We start from the raw sequence: 19,998 nt of genomic DNA, 5'->3' as shown, positions 1-19,998 counted from the left end.
TGAACATGCAATCTGAAATCTAATGTGTTAGATTTTAAAAACTATTTCTTTAAAAAAGAATAATACTAAAAAGAATTGAAATGTAGTAAGAGCTTAGCTTTTGGCGCCCGGGGCGATTGCCCCGCTCGCCCCCCTCTTCGGACGGCCCTGCATGCAAAATGTAACAAGGTAAGATATAACAGGTAAACTCTGTGCCTCCGAGCTAGAAGGACGTAAGTCCAAAAATTGCTGTTTTCCTAATATTTAGTGCGTTGTATGTAGATGCGTTTTCCGCATCGAACCATGGGAACGTATTTTTTTTCATGGTTAAAAGAGCGCATGTTCCATCCTTTGCATGCAACAATTTTTTACCCGTCTATTGCAAAATAATCATGATGTGACATGCGTCCTTCTGACTCTGAGGTACGAACTATCAAAATGAAAATTGTAAGATGCTATAGTGTAAAAAGGTAAAATTGAAAAATTTGAAAAATAAGAAATGCAGAAGGATAAAATTTACTCAAACTGTAAAAGGATTCCATTAAACGATTTCAGGGCGCAGAAACTAATATCTGGGGGCTAGCTTTAATCATTTCTGAGTTGGAATTTGGTTTTTAGCTCATTGATGGTTTTAGACATCTTATCACGCACTAGCGTATTTCAAAATCATTTTACACTTATCTTTCTGCTGGTAAATGTTCGTTGGCAAATGGTCAAAGGTGCAAGGTGGTAGCTAGGCATTGATAGAAGGTACTGCATTTGATTTACATGGCAAGTTACTCTAAGAAAAATTTTCATATTGAAGAGTTTCACACATCCTACTCATGACCCAGGACCGTTTGGAAAGTTCTTTCCTCGGGCTTTTAGCATGCATAACAATTAGCGGACAATGGGTTGGTTTCAGACATCTTATCACGCCCTAGTGAGCGTGTTTCAAAATCATTTTACACTTATCTTTCTGAGGGTAAATGTTCGTTGTCAAATGGTGAAAGGTGCAGGGTGGTAGCTAGGCATTGATAGAAGGTAGGGCATTTGATTTACATGGCAAGTTACTCCAAAAAAAAAATAAAAAAATAATTTGAACTTTGACATCTTGAATTCAAATTATGTTTTTCGCAATCACTAGTGTGTGTGTGTGTGTATGTAGGCGTGTGTGTTTGTGTGCGGGGGGTATATTTGTTTGTGTGGGGGGTATGTGTATGTGTGGGGGGTATGTGTATGTGTGGGTAGTTGTGAGTGTGTGTAGGGGTGTATGTGTTTGTGTGTGTATGTGTAGGTGTCTGTATGTATGCGTGTGTATGTATGTGTAGGTGTGTGTATGTGTTTGTGTGGATATGTGTAGGTGTCTGCATGTATGCGTGTGTGTGTGTATGTGTAGGTATATGTGTGTGTGTAAGTGTAAGCAAGTAAGTGACACAACCTGGAGACGGTTTTCGCCAGAAGAGCAGCATCGTAATGCGGCCAGCCGATGCTGCAAAGGGAGGCGGGGGGAAAATAAAATCATAAGACATCAAAACAGTCAAGTGAGAAAAATAAGCAATCGTGATTGCTCACAAAAAAATCATATTAAAGAGTTTCACACATCTTACTCATGACGAAAGATTTTATGAACGTGGAAGGATTTTTCGAAAGTTCTTTCCTCAGCCTTTAAGCATGCATAACAATTAGCGTACAATAGGTCACCACCATTTGTTTTAATACCAAATTTCTTACCTTTCATATCATTTCTTTTCAGAACCTGTTTGTCATCTCGGATCCAGGAGTCCACTGTGACGTATTCCCGCACGAAGGATGGCAAGTGGCAACGGAGTACTGCTGTATTACCTCGAACCACGAATTCGTCATACACTTGAGGATCGAATCTCTGTTTGATCACTGAAAATAAAAGCAAAAATCGTCAAAATACAAAATCGCATTTCTGTTTTTTTTTTTTTTTTTTTTGAGCTATCACGATTGCTCATTGCTTTTATTTAACTGTTTTTGACGTTCTTATTATTTTTCCCACCGCCACCCTCCGCACCATCACCGTCGACGGGCTCCTCACAATGCTGCACCTCTAGCGAAAACCGTCTCCAGGTTTCGTCAATATCCTACACTTACACGCATACATACACGCACCTACACACATATACATATATACACCTACACACATACACAAACACATACACACACAAACACACACACACACTCACATACACACAACTACCCACACACTCATGCCTGCAAACAGACACCAAACACATATGCCTACACACACATACACATACCCCCACACACACATACACACAACTACCTACATACTCATGCCTGCACACAGACACAAACACACATGTCTACACACACACAAATACCCCCCACACACAAACACACTCGTGATTGCGAAAAACATAATTTGAATTCAAGATGACAAAATTCAAATTATTTTTTTTTATTTTATTTATTTATTTATTTATTTATTTATTTATTTATTTTTTTTTTGCAACAATATTAAGAGACAAGAAGATCGCCGGTCAAGATATGGCGGGTAAAAATTTACTTCTACATTTGTATGTAGCAATGGGGTTGTTTCCTTCAGTCAAAATTGTTACTTTTAGTCACTGAAATTGGTAGAATGAGTAAAAAAAATAACATGGACCCAGAAAATAATTTCATTTTCCCCAACAGTTATTTTTGAATTAATTTTTTTAAATGTCCGATTTTGAAAACAAGGCGTGGTCTTTATGACGTCACAAATGATGCACTTTGGCGCATCTTTCTATCACTTTTCCACGTTATGATAATCAAGAAATGAATTAAAATTACGCTCGATGCTCTACGCTTGCTATAAACCATATCGTTGCCAATACGCGTGAGTAAAAATGCGAATTAAATATTTTTCTTCGTGAATGGAAACACTGAATAACATTTCATCATTTGTGATGTCACACGACAGAGACGTAAATAATAAAAGCGCACCGATTTAAGTAATTTTTAAAAATATTAAACTTAAATAAATTATTTAAAAAATGGTCAGATCCTATATTTTTAAGCATGCTCTTTCAGAAAAAAATACTTTTAAAATATTGGAAACGACCCCATTGCCTGCTTGATGATATTTTGATAGGTGAAGTTTTAACCCTAACTCCACTGGATAAACCCTGAACTCAAGTAGGTAGCGGCCATTGTTGACCATTTTTAGGTTTCTTCATTCTCCTTAAATGAATCTTACCAGTAAAACGGTTAAGTGACCGGATTCAGTTCAGCCCTGTCAAAATAAATCATTTCCCTGCATGTCAAATATTACCAAAAAAATATTATTAAATTATGATCATGTGGCGCGAGTTTCATTGTTGATGACGGCAGCGTTATTCGATCATTCGCTGTTACACTGTAAAAACGATTTAGAAACATTCCTGGAAAATAATAGACAGCTGATGTGCCCAATTTCAACCAGTAACATATCTTACAAAAACCAGGAGCGTTTTCCGATGAAAGTGAGTAACCTTCCTGAAGTACTGGGAAATCTCTCCTGTTAAAGCCAGTCGGGAACCTTCTACAAGAATTGAATAGGTTTAATGTGTTTGATTAGAACCTTCTGGTTTACCAAGAAATACCCAGAAGCATTAGCGCAACCGTAGCTAAAGCTACGCGAATAATTGCAAGCAAGAACCAATCATATTCCTTTCCTGCAATTCCTGCCTCGCAAAACTGCAGCTATCCAGTGACTTATTTGCTCCCATTGGGAACTTAGTCAATCCAGACGGGCTGTAATTACACTACAGCTGATACACTTAATAAACACGCTCAGTCAACCTTTAAACTGATAGCAAAAACATTTTTCACACCAGTGAAATTTCTGCATTCGTGCATCTTTTAGCAATTCAGGAAACTTTTTTGCGAAGATACTTGATTTTGCGGGGGAAATAAATGAAAACCTTTGAAATCCCGAAACGTTCCACGGAAATATAACCAGTAACGTTTCGGAATTTTTTTACAGTGTATATATGTGAGGATATTTTACAGTCTGGGTCTTAGAAGTTAACTTCCAGTTCTCTGAAGATTAAGTACGTTCTTCTGTTGAAATGGCTGTGAGAATATCTAGTTTGAATTGCCGATAAGGTTTTTTGGAGTTGCGTCACTATAAGAATTGAAGGGTACAGAACCCTGTCAGTAGGTTTTTATTAAGGACTAGTGATACCCGCACGGCTTTGTCCGTAATAGAAAAAATCAAAAGGTCTTTTGGTTCGCTTGTATATTTACAAATAATGTATGGTGAATTTTCTCGCCAGTTGGCTTGTGCCAATCTTACGGTTCCACGTTATGATAATTTCGTATCTCGCCAATTGGCTTGTGCCCATGTTACGGTTCCACGTTATGATAATTTCGTAATTTACTCGTCCATCTTATGATATTTTTTTTTCTTAAAATTGGAATAGAAAAAGAACCACATCGAATTTTCGAAAAATCGCTTCGAGGTGCACACCCCCATGCTACATACTAACTTTGTGCCAAATTTCATGAAAATCGGCAGAACGGTTTAGACGCTATGCGCGTCACAGACATCCTACAGACATCCAGACATCCAGACATCCTCCGGACAGAGAGACTTTCAGCTTTATTATTAGTAAAGATTTCATGAAAATCGGCAGAACGGTTTAGACGCTATGCGCGTCACAGACATCCTACAGACATCCAGACATCCTCCGGACAGAGAGACTTTCAGCTTTATTATTAGTAAAGATAAAAACAAAGAAATCAAATAATGATGCCATCTAGTGGTCGTTGAAATCGTATTTTATACGAACCCCCGTAAGCTAGATGAAATCCACTATAATATTAAAATCTGTTCGCGTCCGTCTGTCTGTCTGTCTGTCTGAAGATCGATCTCCTCGAGAACCGCTGCGAATCGAGAGTCGAACGAGATACCGATCAATTCGAAATTTTCCAAAGAAAACAATAGAACCAATCTCGTAATTGTACGACTTTAATTAGCGGAGATATTAATTAAAACGTTAATTAACATAACGTTATTCAGGAATTTTTATTTCTTTCCTGTTGCAATTTTGCGTATGAGCAAATAAAATTCTAATAATTGTTTTAAAAGAGATTTTTTTGGCTGCTGTCCAAATCTTAACGTTTCCATCCAGAATTTCATTTCAAATTAGTTTAAAATTGGTTGCTCTATTCGGATATAGCCTTTATTTTATCGTCTGTCCTTTTTTTATTTTTTACATTCAACGTTCTTAACTCTTTTCCTCATATAAAAGTTGTTTCTTTAGCTATGTTTATTGATTGTAGTGTAAGATTATCATTCACCGGCCTCATATTTTGATACATTTAGGATGTGCGACTAATTATGTTTATTTTGTTGAACTTTTTCCCGTTACATGGGTGAGTTTTCGAATTGCAATAACTTTCTTTTTCTTTCCTGTTTCTATTTTTGAATTACAGTTTGTATCGTTAAAAGAACATGTTAAATTAAGATTGTTTGGATTTCTTTAAGTGAAACAGAGTTGAACAAAAAAATTGTTTTTAAGGATTTTAACTAAAGCTATCTTGGAATCTGATGACTTGGTATTTAATTAATGCTTATTGGTATTTATTTAGTCTTGGTGCTTTAGTTTCACATAATCAATCAAAATGTGTGTGTCATTTTATGTAAAAAGATGATCGTAATTGTACATAAATATTTCAGATATAGTCTATCAGATTTAATTCAGTTTAAAGTGACCAGAAATTATAGTTGATAATGCATATATTTTCATCTTTTGTGCTAATTGAAAATACTCATGACTTGTATCATTGATAACTATGATTAACGTTAAAGAGAATTTTGACAAAAATATGCTCTACTGGTGTTTTACAAACCTTGCATTACGCGTATTTATTTACTTCTTAGCGCTTTAGAAACTGATGTCAGAGTAATACAAAAACATCAATTGGACATCTCTTTCATTTTTTAAGTAGCCCGTGCAACGCCGGGCACGCAGGCTAGTATTTATATTAAAATAGGAGACATTGGAAAGACATTCCGTTAGTCAAATATTCAATTAGCTTTTTTTCTTTTTTGCTTACTGAGTCTTCACTTTTTATACTTCACTTTTTGTTCTCTTATTTCGTTTATAAATGCGTTCGTATGCTGTCAAGCGCCTTTTTATCGGTGTCCGACTAGAACTATTACGCAATGTTTAAAAAAGAACATGTTTGTTAGGGACACTACATATTTTTGAAACAGTTGTCAATAGTGCATATTAAAATGACCTTGAAAAAAAAGTTTGTGTTGAAATTTAAAAGGACACATTAAAGCGCTAAATCGTACAATTTTGCAAAATAAATAAATAAATAAAAATAAAAAATATATAATCCTGTTTCTTAGTTTAAAAGAACTCCTTGAAATTTAAGGAGTCAAAATTGATGCCAAATCAAATATTAAAATGCATTAGAAGTTGTTTAGAAAAAAAAGAAACGTTTGTACTAAAACATAAAAGAAATAAAAAGAAAATATTAAAAAAGTAAACTGAATCATTTTCTATTATACTGCATAAACTTACTAGGAACCCCATTTTCAATGCAAAAGAGTTGAGCTTAAGGATAAAAAGATAGATGTTGCCTCAATAAGCTCAACTATTTTGCACTGAAAAAAGTGAGGGGTAAGGGGGGGGGATTTTAATAAATCCCAAAAAAGTATATGCATTTCTTCACAAATATGTGGGATTAAAACATGTAATATTTTCTGTTACCTACGATGCTCTCGAAACGAAAAAATATGTCCACAGGACTCCATTGCAGGTTTACATGCATGTGAGGTTTATGAATCGAAACTTAAAGCCTAACTTTTGGATATACGAAATGTTATATTGATAACTTTTGTAGCCAATGAAAAATACTTACGAGATTTGCATTTTCTGTCTTCTTGTTATTGCTTAAAAAAAATAACAGTCCAACCACACAAATGTAAACTGGTTTTAATTTCCTCTTCTACAGCAAATATGTGAATGCGCAAATGTACATTCTGTGCCGCTAAAAAACTTTTCAAACTTTAAACTCAAAAAATTTTAATTGCGAGGATTCAGTTGCGCAACCATTTTACTCCTGTGATTTCTAAAGTTATTAATAACGAGAGAATATTTTTCAACAACACATTCTTTAATCTCAAAATCGAAAACAAATTGAAAATTTTAAATTTTTAACTTGTTTTCAGTTTGAAAGTAATAATAAGATGAAGAAAACTTCTTACACGAAATATAGTTCTTTAGCATATGTTATTTAAAAAAACACATTATTGTTTACATTTTCCTCAAGAAGATGTGATTGCTAAAGTTGTAGATAACGAGAGAAGAATTTTACTACAACTAATAATTTAATCTCATACTCAACAAGAAGTTCAGTCTAGAACTAAACGAGCCTACTTTCCCGTATACCCATACTACTTTCTAGTATCCAATCAATATTCTCAAAAATAGCTAAAATCGCCAATTGTTTTAAATATATTTAAAAAATATTTTAAGCTGATTTCTAGGAATAAAATATTCCTCACTCATCTAAAAAAATTAGATGCGTAAAAAAAAAATTAATAAATAAACAAACGAACAAATAAAATAGCAGCACCTTTTAAACAAAACAAATAATACACTTTTTTCCATTAAAATTTTTTTAACAGCTTTCAAAACAAAAGAATAATAATTAAAGTTAACAAGATCATTAAAATAAATACATCATATTAAAAAAAAATTGTTTCTTTTTCCCCTGCTGCCAAAAATAATTTTTTAAATGAATTAATGCACTTTCCAAAATAAATAAAAACAATAAAACGCCAACTTAAAGAAATAATTTTCATTATCAAAAAAAAAAAAAAATCTGCGCATATCTTTATGTATAACATAAATGACTTCGAGTTTACCTGCCGAAAACTGAATACCTTAATTAAAACTTAAACGTGAAAATAAAAACAAGTCATATCAACAATAATTATTTCACAGTTAAAACCATAGCTGTGGAGTCGGAGTCAATCTCATTTTGAGATAAAGGAGTCGGAGTCGAATATCCAAGATTCGGAGTGAGTCATTTGTCCTCCGTGTATAAATTTTTGCCAAAGCTACGAAATCAGAGTCAAAGTCAGGGAGTCGGAGTCCGATTAATTGTCGGGCACTTGAGTCGAAGTCGGAGTCAGATGCCCCTAAATTCTAGTAATCAACGTCTGTCTGAGCTATTTCCAATAAAATTTGTTTGAAGCAAATCCGCCTTCAAGTACGGAATCTACATTGACTTTCAGTTTCCCCGTAGGCGCTAATGTTAAAGGATTTGAACTGTTTAAAATTGAACGGAAAATTGTTCAAATCGAAAAGATATTTTATATGCAAGTTTTTCATCAAAAATTTTTCCTACAAAGTTTGTTTGAAGCAAATTTGCTCACAGTTCGGAATTGCCTTCAATTTCCCCGTAGGCGCTAATGTTAAATTTTTTTGAACTGTTCAAAATCGAACAAAAAATAGTTCAAATCAAAAAATGAAATATAGGAATGAGGTTCCTCGCCGAGATCTTTCGAACAAAAAAAAAGTTCGAATCGGACTATTCACTCAAAAGTTATTAGGGAGGGGGGACAGACAGACAGACCGACAGACATTTTTCCCCATCTCAATACCCTACTTTCCAATTCTTAATTTTTCGATATTTATCTAATTATTTCATTTATTTTTGACTTTTTTTTGTTTTTCGCGATATTTTTAAGATGCATTAAGCCTTCTTTCATGCTTTCTTCTTCTTTTTTCTGACTTTTACTGGGAAAGTAGGCTAAAAACTGTTTGAAAGACTTAAATTTTATAATCTATTTTCCAGTTTGAATAAGAATAATAAGACAAATAAAACTGCTCACATGAAATGCAGTTATTTAAAATTGTTGAAAAAAAAAGCACATCGTGGTTCACATTTTTCTCAAGAAGGTGTAATTGCTAAAATTGTAGCTAACAAGAGAAGAATTTTACAACATGAAATATTTTAATCTTATAATCAAAAACTGATTGAAAGACTTAAAATTCATATCATAAAAATAACAGATGGAAAAAGACATATCACACGAAATACAGTTATTATCATACTATGTTATATAAAACAAACCCGCCTTTGTTTACATTTTTCTCCAGAAGATTTGATAGCTTAAGTTGTTAGAAACTGGAGAAGAATTTTACGACGACAAATACTTTAATCTCATAAACAAAAACTGATTGAAAAATTTTAATTTTATAACTTGTTTTTAGTTTGAATAATAATAATAATAATAAGAAGAAGAAGAACACTTCTCATATAAAATAAAAGTTCTTTAGTATATGTTACACATAAAAATCTGTCATTGTTTACATTTTTCTCAAGAAGTTGTGATAGCTAAAGTTGTCAGTAACTAAAGAAGAATTTTACAGCAACAGATTTTTAGCCTCGTAATCAAAAACAAATTGAAAGTGCCATATTTTATACCTTGTATTCCGTTTGAATAATAATAATAATGAGAAGAAAACTTCTCACATGAAATACAATTCTTTTGCATGATATGCTACTAAAAAAAAACATCATTGTTTACATTTTTATCCAGACGGATTGAATTGCAAAAGAGATGCAATTCATTATTAGATGCGATTTTCCATATCGTTCCAGAATTCGCCGTGGGACAAGACTGATAGACGTAATTAGATTCCGAAATTTCTCAAATAAAAACTCAGAGGCAGCTAATGTTTTCCTGTCAAAGAGAAGGATACGGCTCGCGATTGGGGAAGCTTATCTCTGATAAGATCTGCAACTTTGAACGAAAATCGCTGTAACTGACTTCCTTCAAGTACGGCACTGTTTATTCTTATTTCAGTGAATTCCTCCGGGGCAAATTCATTCAACATTTAGATGTGTCGCTTTGTATTCATGAATTTCAATGAAACTAAATAAGTACCTGCAATGCAGTTCAGTATTCCAGTATAAAAAGTAGCTCTATATTTGTTTTTCAAAGAAACACTTTTCGGTTGAAAAGTTGAAAAAAAATGTCCGGCGAAGATTAAAAATTGTTTACCCTTGTGGGAGCAGATTTTTTAATAACCGCCACCACAATTTCAGTTTTAGAATTTTCTTCATTTAATAAACCTTTTTTAAAGCCTCGAGCGTTAAAGGCAAAATATTTCCTCAGCAGAATCAATTTCCTTTTTTTTTTATTTTTTGTAAACATAGTGATGACTTCACTTCCCAAAATATCGCCACATGTGTTAAAAGGTTGAAATATAAATAAATAAATCTTAGAAGCTGAGGGATCACTTACAGCTAATGTCGAACATATTATTTAAAAAAATATATTTGTAGTAAACAATTATATTTAACCGTGTTTCTTAGTGTTTTCCTGCCATACTCCGCAGCTCATTTTGATACTAACCTCACAATAGAATCTGCCTTAACATAAGGTTTTAATTGTAGTTTATGATTTTTTTTTTACTTGCAACTTTAATTTCTAAAGCTAGGTGATCAATCGTATTGCAAATTTTGAGAGCTGCTCTGCTTTGTTTTAAAACTCATTTTAATTATTTTATAAAAACCAGGGAACTGTACAAATTCTAAATTGTGCAATATAGGAAAAAAAAAAAGAAAAAAATATATATTAATTTGAATTTTTGGCATCTTGAATTCAAACTATGTTTTTCGCAATCACGAGCGTGTGTGTGTATGTATGCGCGTGTGTTTGTAGGCGCATGTGTGTCGGTGCTTGTGTGTGTGACTGTATGTATGCATGTGTATGAGTGTTGTGTATGGCGTGCTGTGCGTGTAGACGTTCGTGTGTGTGTGTGTATGTAGGCATGTGTGTTTGTGTATGTGTGTGTAGGAGTGTGTGTGTATGTGTGTGTGTAGGAGTGTGTGTGTATGTGTAGGTGTGTGTGTGTAGGTGTATGTGCAGGTGTGTGTGTAGGTGTGTGTGTGTGTGTGTGTGTAGATGTGTGTATGTATGCGTGTGTGTGTAGGCTATGGACGCATTCTGGACACGGTTTTCGCAAGAGGAGCAGCATCGTGAGGCGGCCGGTCGACGGTGATGCTGCAGAGGGCGCTGGCGGGAAAATAAAATCAGCGTAACGCCAAAAACAGTTAAATGAGAACAATAAGCAGTCGTGATTGCTCAAAAAATACACAAAAGGTGGCAATCGATATAACATGGTGAAATATAGAAATATATTTTCCATTGCCTTGATTCAGTTAAATGAAATTGTCTGAGCATTTGATTGTTATTGAAAAGGACTGCCTAAGTGTATTCTGCACCCATGTGTTGCTTTGAAACTATATTAGTTAGGGTCTGGTGGGGGAAAGTGGTCAATGGGGTAAAGTGGTCATACTTCAAATAAATGGCTATGGCTTTGAAATAAATGTTCGAATGAATGTGAACATTTTATTTTAGAGTAGGACAGTTAGAAACTACATTTTGAATACAAAATTTTACAACTGGCAAAATTTTATTTAGTAAAAAAAATTATTTTGCGTGAATATAAAAAACTTTAAAATCTAAACACCTCCTTTAACTTCCTTGGGAAATTTTGTTTGTTAGAATTATGAATACATTGACTGCACAGGAAGCTTCCTACATGTCTCAAGAACTCTTACTCATTAGCAGTTACCTGAATCTATTTTAGATAATTTTTTAGAACAATTTAAGTAAGATGGGGTAAAGTGGTCATAATATTAGGCTTAGAAATCTTGTTCTTATAATGTTACTTAATCTTTACGTATAAGGCAGATACACATTAAATATTAATTTTACTTAATATGTATTGTTTTTACAGTAAACGGCGTTAAATAAACGAATGTATGCGTATATATACGCATATATACTCGTGTCGGCATTTACGTAGACGTATTCACATAAATGCACCAATAAATACGTATATGGGTATCTGCAAGTAATTTTTATCCATACAGCTATGCATTCTACTATATACGTATATACTTGCTCATACTCATACATACACACACTTATATACTCAGGTAGACACGTATATACGCGTACGTACTCGAGTAAACAATACATACAAGCATAAGAAATGCAGGTCTACAGGGTGAGTTTAAACTCTTGAGAAAATTATTTAAAGGTGTTCGAGGGGAGGATAAAAAGTAAAAATCATAAGGAACATATGGTAAAAAACACAATGCTGACGCACTACATACACGCAATGCCAGAAACTGATGGATACAAAAAAGGTCACAAATTCATTACTCGAAGACAATTATACACAACATTTTAGGTCTTAAGTAAATTTTGAAGCGATTGATGAAATTTACGGCCTGCAGCTGTAATACATGCGTCGCATTCACAGATCACTCTCTGTTGCAATAACGAGACTTTTGAAAAACTTTCATCAGCCGCTGCTCCTTTGTTGCGATGCGTGTATTAGAGCTACTACAGGCCGTAACGTTTAACAACTGCTCTAAATAGTTCCTCAAAACTAAAACGTTGGGTAAAATCATCTTTGCAACAAATTTGTGCCCTGTTTTGCATCCATCAGTTTCTGGCTTTGTGTGCATGTAGCGCGTCAATGATTATAACTTCCTTATGAATCTTTGCTTCTTATTTTCCCCTTTCACACTCCTCTGATTTTTTCCCAAGAGCTTAGATTCACTCTGTAGGCCAACATGTACATAAGCTTATATTCTCGTGTATACATACTGGTGTATACACGTAAATGTACGTATATACGTCTATACAGGTATATAATCGTGTTCACACGTATACATGCGTATATGCTCGTCCTTCCTTATTATATACGCGTGAGTAGACACGTACAAAGACTCACTGGATGTATCTACGAATTAACTTGTGTATACTTGTATATGTATGTATGTACACTCATATATGCGTATATACGTCGACTATACACGTATATACCCAGGCATGCACGTATTGTCTCGTGATACAAAGTGCATACGCGCATAAGATTTTCGTTTATACGCGTATATACTCGTATATACACGTGACACGTATATACACGTGACACGTATACACATGTGACACGTATGTACTCGTGTAGACACGTATACACTCCTGTAGGTAATTACGTATACATGCTTATATACTCGTATATACACGTATATACTTGAGTGGGCACGTGCATGCATGTATCTGATGTACACATGTATCTACTCATATAGGAACGTGTTTACTCGTGTATAACACAACACGTATATCTTCGTGTATGCACGTAGTTATTCGTGAATACACATGTAACTACACAAAACAACCAAAATATACAAGTATTAGGGTTATTTATAATGGTTTTGCATCTATTTTTAACTATGACCACTTTACCTCATGGTATAACCACTTTCCCCCACCCCATGGGGTAAAGTGGTCATAAAAACATACGGAAAAGAAAGTTCTATAAAACTACTAAAATCAATATTTTTCTTCCAAAAATTCAATCGACCGTGTTCTTTACTATTGCAATGTAAAATAACAATAGAAAAAGTTGAAGTGTTTAAAAAATTTATTGTATTTATTATCCACCTAAGTTGAAAAACTACGATTTTATGACCACTTTACCCCACCAGACCCTACTTGTTTACTAAGTGTTGTTTATTCAATATACCTCCAGCCCTAATAGTTCTCTCAAGAATGAAGTTTCAAGACTTCCCCAGTTTGTTCTATTTGTTTTATTAAATATTCTTCAGTTTTAAATCTCATTTTGATAATTTTTTAACCATCGATGAATTTTCAATTCTTAAAGTTCTTAGCATCTTCAAAAGTAATTCAGTGATTTAAAAAAAATCTACTGAGTATTTTTAACTGAAGATGTAAATAACCATGTAAAACTCCTCCACTCCCCATATAACTTTGTGACAGATTACATTTTTCTCCTCTATTAATTTTAAAATTAATTAAAAAAAAATAATTTGAATTTTGACATCTTGAATTCAAATTATGTTTCTCGCAATCACGAGTGTGTGTATGTAGGCGTGTGTGTTTGTGTGTGGGGTTATGTGTTTGTATGTACGGGTTATGTCTATGTGTGTGTAGGCATGTGTGTTTGTGTCTATGTGGGGGGTATGTGTATGTGTGTGTAGGCATATGTGTTTGTGTCTATGTGTAGGCATGAATGTGTGGGTAGTTGTGTGTATGTGTGGGTGTCTGTATGTATGCATGTGTGTATGTGTTTGTATGTGTTTGTGTATGTGTGTGTATGTGTTTGTGTGTGTGTGTGTGTAGTTGTGTATGTATGTGCGTGTGTGTAGGACATAGACGCAACCTGGAGACGGCTTTCGCTATAGGAGCAGCGTCGTGAGGAGCCCGTCGACGGTGATGGTGTGGAGGGTGGCGGTGGGAAAAATCAAAGGAACGTCAAAAATAGTCAAGTGAGAACAATAAGCAATCGTGATTTCTCAATAAACCATCTTTTAAAATTCGTAAAATGTTAGTAAGTATATTTGTGTTGGTTTAGAATATTGCTTTCTTTCTTTCTTTTCTTTTTTATATTTTAAGTACGGTTACTGTGGTAGTCCAAATACTGTAAAGTTGACCACCCTTGTAAGTTGACCACCTGTCTAAGTTGACCTCTATTTTCTAGCACAGAATTAGATCTATTTCATATAATTCAACCTCTATAAGTTTAACACCTGTTTAAGTTGACAACTAAAGTCGTGCACCGCCATTGGTCAACTTACACAGGTTTCACTGTACTATGCGGGAACATATACAGCGCGTCATCGTTTTTTTTTTTTTTTTTTTGAAAATCTTTAGTCCTAGATGCATATTTCCAATTACAAAGATGGTCAAACTAAACTTCGGAGTCAAGATATCAAAAGCTTGAAACAAAAAAGGAACTTAGTAAAAATACGAAATCTATCTTTGAATAAGATACCTAATCATAACTGTATTTACTAAAATAGTCCCCATCAACTAATAATACCAGCACAAATATATTAAAATTAGTACAACCTATTTTCACACAGATATGAAAAGAAGTGTTTTGTGAAGTATACCATGTTCCGCTGGTACTCATTTACATGTCTTGGTGGGAAATACGGCGGCTAACAAGGGTTAGAATTTATACGTGTGCATAGAGTTAATTTTTTCAAATTGTACTAGCTTTTGTTTTGTATTACTACGTATCATATCATACCATTTAGATTTATTTTTCATCATTAATGGAAAAAATAAAGACTTTGTCTCTTTACTTTGGCAACATGTCATTCTCCTGAGAGGGAGATATATTCTAATCTCATCTTCTGCATGTTCCCCTTTCTGAGGTCCAAAATTTTGAATTGGAATATTTATTTAAAATTTTGAGGCAAATGTGTCAATTTTTTGTGATGGTATTACTTTCAATGAAGATTATTTCCTTAAATATAAACTATGAGTACCCATGGCGGTATAAAAAGTTAGGTTTCCTATTTATTCGGTTTTATTTCGCTTGAAACTTTTAATATCTTAAGTCTGCATCTTGTTAAAACTATTTTTACAATTGGAAGTATGCATCTAGAACTGACGGTTGCTAAAATAGATGTATTGCAGTTTACATGAAGGTAACGCTGGGTATCAAAAGCATTTGAACTTTGCAAGGGGAAGCTGTCTCTATTTGTAAAGCAAAGGATGCACCAAATCATCTGAAAATAGGTAAAGAATTCGTAGAAAGCGTTATGCTAATTTGAGTTAAAAATTGGGTTGCCATTTGAAATTTTAAACTTGGTAACGACGACCCCTCAAAGAAACTTACATCAGGCATATTTTACAATAAATTTTAATTGGGAATATTAACAAATTTCGCATGCCTAGTGTACATATTACTCAAATTCATACGACTGTTTAGTGTTTTTTCCTAGTCTTTACATTGTAGCCAACAGTCATGTAATACCTTCAAATACTAATGCAATCAGTGAAACTATTTTAGTCTGCATTAGGATACAACATACTGCGACGTACCTCCTTTTACGTGCACTTCTCTGCTAAGCACACTACCAGCAATGTTGGACGCAGAGCACTGGTAAATGGCATCATGGACATCTTGTCTGTACTCTGATCTTGGAAAAGGCAGAAAAACTAAGGTTCCATCCGATCTGGATTGACGAAGACCCGGTATATCACGAATCATATCCCCACTTTTGGTTAGCCACGTCAGTTTTGGAGGTGGATAGCCATCTGCACTGCAGCGTAGCTCCGTGCCACTGTTGTTTGAAAAATCCACTTTTGGTGGCGGTTCCATGCGGAAAACAGGCCCTCGTGTGTCTTTGCGGTTCACTTCTGCGTATCCTGAAAGAAATAAAAGTAAGAAAAATTATATTAATTTGAATTTTTGGCATCTTGAATTAAAATTATGTTTTTCGCAATCACGAGCGTGTGTGCGTATGTATGCGCGTGTGTGTTTGTGTAGGCGCATGTGTGTGGGTGCGTGTGCGTGTATGTATGTATGTGTGAGAGTGTTGTGTATGCAATGCTGTGCGTGTAGGCGTTCGTGTGTGTATGTGTTTGTATGTGTGTATGTGTTTTGTGGAGGCGTGTGTGTGTATGTATGCATGTGTGAGAGTGTTGTGTATGCAGTTCTGTGCGTGTAGGCGTTCGTGTGTGTAACTGTAGGCGTTCGTGTGTGTATGTGTTTGTATGTGTGTATGTGTTTGTGTGCGTATGTGTAGGCGTCTGTATGTATGCGTGTATGTGTAGGTGTGTGTATGTGTGTGTAGGTGTGTGTGTGTGTGTGTAGGTGTATGTGTAAGTGTAGGCGAGTAAGTGGCGCAACCTGGAGACGGTTTTAGCTAGAGGAGCAGCATCGTGAGGCGGCCGGTCGACGGTGGTGCTGCAGAGGGTGCTGGCGGAAAAATAAAATCAGCGTAACGTCAAAGACAGTCAAATGAGAACAATAAGCAATCGTGATTGCTCAATAAACGCATTTTAGGTATAACTAGTGTTTAGATATTCGAATTGTTAAATTTCTTTCAAAAGCTTTTGCACCTTTCATTTGTTAGGCAGCCAGTAGCGTTTAAAACCATATGAGGCAGTGAGAAGCAAAGGGATGCAAGTGGCAAAATTAAAAATTTGGAGATAACCAGTACAAATGGCAGGTGAACCCCTCCTCTGTCTTGGGGAAAGAGATAGTACTAGTAGGCCTGTTAGTTGCTGCTGTGCAGCATGATTTAGAAAAACAAATCAATGAAAGCCTACCTAGGACGTTATCTTTATAGTCATTTCACTCAAAACTGGAAAAGGTCCACTTACATCCCTTTGCTTCTCACTGCCTCATACGCAACAGCAGTTTAATAATTTCTGAGAGATAGAATGCGGATTGTATTTTGATACCTATTTCGATTTCTTCTGTTTCAAGTCATTTTCACCATTTTAAACATTAGTCATTGTTTGATAATTTCCAAAAACTTTGATTGTTTTTAAATTCCTTCCTCATTTGCAACTACAAATAACTGAGGTAATTATAAACTGATAAAGTTCTTGTTTTATTAATTTTCAATGCGAACATGATCAATAAGAAGCAAAAAACTAAGAAACCAAAGTCATAATTAAAGACCTAAGCTTCAACTCACTTGATTTTGAAAACAACTGGAAAAAATGTAAGAACGAAGAAAATGGCATGGGTACTTATTTTTCGTTTCATATACAAATTTTACGCAGGAACACATGTAAATGGTTTTCGAATTAATTGACTGCTAATGTAACAAAAAAAAAACTTTACGTAACCCATATTACTACAAAACGATTTTTAGCGATAAAAAAAATGCAAATCCTCCATATGATTGTTTAACTAGACCTCAAGTTTCTAGTGTTTTAAAAATTAAACTTATTATAATGTTCAATTTATACTTCTATTACTTGGATGTAATTTTTAAATTCTGCATTATGAAAACTAAAAGCTTCATTTAAATGAAACATAAAAGGTAAAGTATCTTTCTGAAAATAAACTAAATTAATTAATTAATTAATTTGAATTTTGTCATCTTGAATTCAAATTATGTTTTTCGCAATCACGAGTGTGTTTGTGTGTGAGGGAAGGTATGTGTGTTTGTGTGTAGGGGGTATGTGTATGTTGGTGTAGGTTTATGTGTTTGTGTCTTTGTGCAGGCATGAATGTGTGGATAGTTATGTGTGTTTGTGTATATATGTGTTTGTGTGTGTATGTGTTTGTGTATGTGTGTAGGTGTGTGTGTGTGTGTGTGTGTGTGTGCAGTTGTCTATGTATACGCGTGTGTGTAACATATGGATGCAACCTGGAGACGGTTCTCGCTATAGGAGCAGCATCGTGAGGAGACGGTCGACGGTGATGCTGCAGAGGGTGCTGGCGGGAAAATAAAATGCTAGCACATAAATACAGTCAAGTGAGAACAATAAGCAATCGTGATTGCTCAAATAAAAAAAAACACTACACAACCCTATTTTATTTCGTTTAAAACAGTCTTAAGCTATATGATAATGTTTTGTCACAGCTTTTTAAAGTGTTAATTGAAAAAAAAAATGCTCATTGCAGTCTATATATAAAAAATATTTTTAAAAATTTGTTTTTGATTAGATTCAATTTTTGTAGTTTCCGCGATATAAATGTATTATTTTTTGTTTCTTATAAAAATCATAATTGCAATCAAAACTATTTCGTTTAAAAAAATTATTTGGCATGCGTATTTCACTGTAATAAACCTTATATTTCAGTTTTAGGAGAACATTAAACATATAGATAAGGCAGTTATTAAAAAAACGCTTGGCATCATATACATATATCATAAACAAACTTTAGCAACTTGATTTTCCTTCAAAAAATATGGGTCAAACCCATCTAGAAAAGTTCTACTTTAACACGGCAATAAAACTCTTATTTCTCAGTTAATAAAAGAATCCCAAAAAATTACCCAAAGTCATTACATAGAACTGTGTGAGTATTTTTGTATGAATATACACCAACTTTATCTCCCGACTAAATATTATGCATCAACAAAATAATCTTATCTTCTGCAACGATAACTAATATCGTTTTTATTTCTTTTGTTCCTTGTGGCAGCATGGTTCCTAAAAATACCAAACGCGGTAAAAGATAAAAAGAACAGAAGAGAGTTTCTTGAGACAGGAAGCAATCACTACGCCGTCTCTTATCACTGTCTGTGTTTCCGTCGTAAAACATACAGAAACATAAAAATCTCTACATAAAGTCCTTTCAGCAGCATAAAAGCAGGAATTTTTCTTTGTTGTCACGCATGACCTTTAAGAAAGATTTTAATACACAAACGTACCAATAGTTCTGAGGAAAGCTTTGGTAAAAGGGTCTTTGGGATTTCTTCAAAGGAGCAGATGCGTGTTTTTTTTTCTTCTGAATATACTTTAAGACTTGATTTCGTCTTTTGCTTCATATGTTTTGTACTTCTCTCTACTAAGCTGAAAATGGATTGGGGTGTTGGGTGGATTCTAGTAGAGTGAGAATTGTATGAATGCAAATAACATCAAGTAACAGTTTTAGTGAAAGCGCATTTTCTTAAAAGAAAAATTCCTATATAAATGCATATTGTTTAAAATGAATAAATTTCTTATAACGTAAGTGTTTTAAAACTTAAACTTAATACAATGTTCAATTTATACTTCAATTACATGTATGTAAATTTTAAATTCTGCATTATGAAAAGTAAAAGTTTCATTAAAATGAAATATAAAAAATAAAATATCTTTCTAAAAATAAATAAAAAAAAAACACTACACAGCTCATTTTCATTTCAAGCTATATGATGCTATTTTCTCACAGCTTTTTAAAGTGTTAATTGAAAAAAAAAAAAAAAAAAATCCCTGTTGCAGTCTACAGATTGGATTTTTACTTTCTTCTATATCTAATATATAGGAGAAAGTATTGGATTCGTGCAAATTTTCGAATTTCGAATTTTGACGGATTCGAACGTTTTGAGGTGTGCTGAGTCCATTTCGACTATTTTTTGGAAAATGTCTGTCTGTGTGCATGCGTGTGTGTGTGTGTGCGTGTATGTGGGTCTGTGTCACGTCTGTGTGTGACCAGTTTTTGTGGCCGCTCTACAGCAAAAACTACCGCATGAAATCGAACGAAATTT

At 34.1% G+C, this 19,998-nt stretch overlaps 1 protein-coding gene across 1 annotated transcript in view; it reads right to left on the bottom strand.

Annotated features, from left to right (window-relative positions):
• Positions 1–18,811, bottom strand: part of LOC129222426 (cell adhesion molecule DSCAM-like) — a 133,980-nt gene extending 115,169 nt beyond the window's left edge. Inside the window, exons 1-3 of the mRNA XM_054856938.1 lie at positions 18,802–18,811; positions 15,881–16,207; positions 1,693–1,854 (exon numbers count right to left, since the gene is read on the bottom strand). Coding sequence (XP_054712913.1) covers positions 1,693–1,854; positions 15,881–16,207; positions 18,802–18,811 — 499 coding nt within the window. The remainder of the gene's footprint in view (positions 1–1,692; positions 1,855–15,880; positions 16,208–18,801) is intronic.
• Positions 18,812–19,998: the final 1,187 nt, after the last annotated feature.

Source organism: Uloborus diversus, chromosome 5 (assembly GCF_026930045.1).
Source record: "Uloborus diversus isolate 005 chromosome 5, Udiv.v.3.1, whole genome shotgun sequence".
NCBI lineage: Eukaryota > Metazoa > Arthropoda > Arachnida > Araneae > Uloboridae > Uloborus > Uloborus diversus.
This window is presented reverse-complemented; position numbering and strand designations above follow the sequence as displayed.